Source organism: Anneissia japonica, unplaced genomic scaffold, assembly GCF_011630105.1.
Source record: "Anneissia japonica isolate Jap-2015-1 unplaced genomic scaffold, ASM1163010v1 scaffold287829_len2072220_cov186, whole genome shotgun sequence".
In the NCBI taxonomy this organism is placed as follows: Eukaryota; Metazoa; Echinodermata; class Crinoidea; order Comatulida; family Comatulidae; genus Anneissia; species Anneissia japonica.
The window spans coordinates 847,813-852,678 of record NW_022716075.1 but is presented as its reverse complement, the minus strand read 5'-3'; the positions used below and the strand labels follow the sequence as shown (position 1 = coordinate 852,678).

The window sequence follows — 4,866 nt, the reverse complement described above, 5'->3', positions numbered from 1 at the left end:
CTCTCGCTGTCAAGGCGAGCATCATAACCATTAGACCACGGAGGCTGTCTCTTATACACATCTAGATGTGTATAAGAGACAGGTGTAGGGCTGCCCGAACAAAAAAAAAGCCAAAAAAAAAAAAGAAAGGAAAAAATAGTCAATAAAATAAAATATTGACGAATTCATTGCGCCATTATGTGTACTTATGTATACTGCTGTCTGGTTTGAGAGTATTAATTATTTTCTTGATTAAGGCATTTATCTGTGTTTCGTATTCATTCATTGTTTTCATTCATTATTTGTAATTAAAAAAAACTACAAACCTGCAAGGTAGCGGACATTAAAAAACAACCATGAGTACAGGATAACCCAAAAAGCCACAAGAATGTAGGCTTATTTCCGATGGTCCATTAAATATCAATAAAAACAAAAAACAAGTTTACAATATAAACAATTACGGTAACATTTTAAAAACGACATTAAAAGCTTCATGTATATTCTACAAATCCTTAACAAAGCCAAGGAGAAATGTCTCATGACCATTTTAATTTCCAAATTAAGATTTCATAATATTGACTTTTTCAGAAAGAGCACTACTTTGATAAAGAAATAACATTGTCACTGAAATTATCAGCCAATCAAGGTCTATAAAATGCAGCACTGATTTAGTGTACTTATATCCCATGTAACAAAAATCAACATATTAGTAAATTGGACTATATCTGGTCATAAATGTCACTTTGTCCATGAATTTTAAGTCCTTCCTATGTTGTTGAACCATGTCAAAGTTATATTTCTTTTATTCTATTCGGTTATTTATATTAATAATATTTATATTTAAACAACACCACCATGTAGCCATTTATACTCTTGGGTTGTTTGAAGTCATGGAGATAAATTTCCTTGCACAAGGACGTGCTGTAAGCGAAATGGACAGTGAAGTATTAAAACCTTGACCTCAAGTTTGGGAAACCAAACCGTTCCCAGTGCGCCAAACCACTATATAGAAACATTGATTTATTAATTATTTATTAAATTGTTTGATCTTCCAATTAATTTTTTTGACAAATTTATTTCATTGATTTGACAGGCACAGGAAAGGTGTATGGCATTGATTTTTCACAATCTATGGTGGATGAAACAACTGGGCGACTGTCTGAAGATATCAAGCAAGGCAAAGCAGATGTCAGGCTTGGTGATGTCGTTTCACTGCCATTCCAAGATGCCTCTATGGACAGAATTTTTCACACCAACTGTTACTATTTTTGGCCTGATATGAATGCTGCCTCCAAAGAACTTTACCGTGTCCTGAAACCTGGAGGTATGATGGTTACTGTATATATATTAGAAAAACTGGTGGCAGCAGACAACAGGGGTTTCTTAAGTCATGGTGACTGGAGGCCAGAAAGGTACATGCAAGGTCTTACAGAAGTTGGCTTTCTTGATGTTGAGAGAAAATCTGAACTTGGCGAAGATAAAACTACAACTTTTGAAGTAATTTATGCTAATAAGAAATGATTATTAATTTTATAATAATAATGTCATTTTATACCCATCAGAATTCTTTTCGTTTTTTTTTTTTTTAAGTATTTCCTTTAAAAAAATGTTAAAGTCTAATAATTTATTGAAGCAAATTGATATAAACGTTAAACATAACACATTCATGAGCCCTTGACAACTAAGGGAAATTTTTGCACAAAATATGACGAATATATATGATATATATATATACATAAATGATCAAAGAAAGGTAAATACAGTGTTCAAATAAAGGACATAATGATACATCGAGTAGCATAGCTCGCAACGAATGTAGTCCTATAAATAAATGAATAAAGAAATTGTGTAATAAAATGCCTCTGGCGGGACTCTAACCTGCGACCTCTCGCTGTCAAGGCGAGCATCATAACCATTAGACCACGGAGGCTTCATGGTTAAGCAAATTCAAATACACCAGATACAATCCATTACACAATAAGTACGGCTAGAAAAAAATAATAGCATACATGTCCTTTATTCGAACACTGTATTTACCTTTCTTTGATGATTTATGTATATAATTTAACAGTGTTAACGGCTACCTTGATTTATATTTCAGTATATATATATATATATATATAAAATAATATTTTTTTATTCAATAACGAAAACAATGTGACTTTTAAAATATTTAGTTTCTTAAGGTTCTGGTGACGTGCAAATAGATTGATTTTATACTATTGTGATGAAAAGTTAACGCAAATAACTCATTTAAGAAGATATGGTAGGCCTAGCGAATATAAACCTAGACGAAATTAACCTAGCCCCACGGGGCGAAATTTCGCAGTCAACCCCCGTTAGAAATAGATAGTAGCCACTTCCTAATGCTGAAAGTCGAGTGGTTATCTGAATAGCTGGGTTGGGATCTTTGGACACATCGCCCAAGGCGTGTTGTAGTTAAGATTTTGATCTCAGGAACAGAAAATTAAGTGCAGACCATCCGACCACCATGATCCCACAAAATTAGAATTGGGAAATCCCGCTAGTGTTTGGTTAGGTAGGACCTGTAATAATTCTATAATTTATACTCGAACTCAGTCATTAACACTCAAGAGCCCAGCAGGCCTAAGGGACAGACCTATACTTATAGTTTAATTCCGATGTTAACAGGAACCGAATGGTAGCTACTGTATGCTCCGCATATACATGATTGTATTGTGTTATTGGTAATGGTGCCAGTGTTATTTTCAATAAATGCTCTGAAACTCAGTTAATTGTGATTGAAGTTTATTTAATAGTCGATTTGACGGCGTATCCGACAGACTGACTTAGGACTAGACTAAGGCTGCCAAGCTTAATAAGAAACTTGAACAATATCAAACAAAAAGGAAGAGATTATTTTCAAAGTCATTTTATAGGGCATTGTTCTCCGAGACCATAAACTTTAAAGTACGTTGGCCTAATAAAAAAAAAACAAGTCAATTGTTACCGCACCGCTTGAATAAGTAGGCAAAGTCAGAATATTATATAGGACTATATTAAATTCAACGGTGGTATGCTATGTTTTACTGTCGTCGTCTTCAGTAAAACGTTCAAAGAGTTTACTTGTATGCCTATAACACCCGGTGCTGCAATCAATTTTATACTTTTAATTTTAATTTTTATTTTATCAATTTTTTTTATTTTTATTGTTTTATCTTAACCAGACCATCACCATGCTGAACGGTGCGAAGGTCTGGATCCGAGCCTTATTTCTTTAATGATTAGTAGGCCGCCTAATTATATAATTAGGATTCTGTCTCTTATACACATCTAGGTGCCGAGGACGAACATTTGAGTATATACGGAACATTTATTAATTTTTTCTGCGAAGTGAGTCTCATGAACGACAATTCACCACAATTTTGGTAAAATTAATGTTGAAATGAAGAATATATTTTAGTCTAATGTTAGTGCAAAATATCATTATGCCTTTGTAATCACCGCACGACGCGCGACTAACATGGCAACTAACACGTGCGTGGGTAAATCGTCACGTAAGCTGAGGGTTTATGGTCTGGTAGCTATGGTTTTTGTGACGTTCAGCGTGTAGGGACGCACGTGCGCCTAGAATGTCGATGCCAGAGTTATAACCTTTGATGTCCCGAGATGTGCGTCCTTTTGTTGAATTACCTTGGTTTTATCAAACATAAGTCACAATCAATTACAGCAACTACATAACAATAAATAGAAACTATCTAAAAAAATTATCTCAAATATTATAAGAAAAACATAAAAGTTTATATTTAAGTGAAACAAAACATGGATTTACATTTGGAGACATCAAAAGGCAATCCCCAAGGCCTTCTACTAATTTAAACTAAATTAGAATTTTTTTATAAGAATTAAGATAGTAGATAGTGTAAATTTCTTCATATTCAGAGACGTATCAAAAACAAAGCCTCCGTCGCTGATATCCAATGACTTTATGTAATACACAACCAATTTCCATCAAATAAACACTGTTTAAAGAAGACTTCATGCAGAATTTACAAACACAAACTCAATTTTGAATTTTTCCTACAGACGAAGGGTTTTGCCCGAGCCGGTCACATATTAGTAGGCCTATATTGATATTAATATTATTATCAAAATCATTGTCGATTATTTATCATTATTATTATAATTATATCACTATTATAATTACGCCTATTGTAATTATAATAATTATTATTAGTATTATTATTAATTGAGTTTGTGTTTCTAAATTCTGCATGAAAGAGAGGTTGTTGAATATCTAACAAATTATAATTTAATTAATATTGATCAATTTGCCTTTATAAAAGGTCATTCTACAAATACATCACTTCTCAGAGTAGTATCAAACGATTCTGATATGATTGGCTCATGTTTTTATGATATTTCCAAATGTTTTGACACTATAAACCATAAAATATTACTATACAAACTTGAAAAACACGGTTTTGATGTAAACTCAATTAAATGGTTCAGAATTGCTTGCTCAATAGAAAACAATTTGTTTATTGTAATGGCAAAAAGTCTCAATTTGAATTAATGAAAATTGGAATTCCCCAAGGTTTGGTCCTTGGACAAATACTTTTTCTTATTTTCATAAACGATATTTCTTAGTTTGTAGATAGTGCCGCTTGCAATGTCTTTGCTGATGACACATGTATATATGTTACAGTTAAAACAATTAATGATGTTAACTATTCGTTACAAAAAACATATATAAATTCTATAAATAAATGGTATAAACAGAATCGACTAACGCAGACAAGTCTAAAATATGCTTATAAGAAACAGAGGAAATCGTATGATAAATGAAAGTCTGAATATCTATATATAGATGGAAAGAAGTTAGAACAGGTAAATAATGTGAAATAGCTAGGCCTACAAATTTAA

General features: G+C 32.4%; 1 protein-coding gene across 2 annotated transcripts in view; it reads left to right on the top strand.

The window, feature by feature from the left end:
- Window positions 1–4,866, top strand: part of LOC117109612 (uncharacterized methyltransferase YdaC-like) — an 11,791-nt gene that overhangs the window by 3,449 nt on the left and 3,476 nt on the right. The window contains exon 4 of one of the 2 annotated variants that reach the window (XM_033251994.1): window positions 1,073–1,476. In XM_033251994.1, coding sequence (XP_033107885.1) covers window positions 1,073–1,476 — 404 coding nt within the window. Of the gene's footprint in view, window positions 1–1,072; window positions 1,797–4,866 lie in introns of those variants that run through there. The other variant, XM_033251993.1, reaches the window with a different exon arrangement.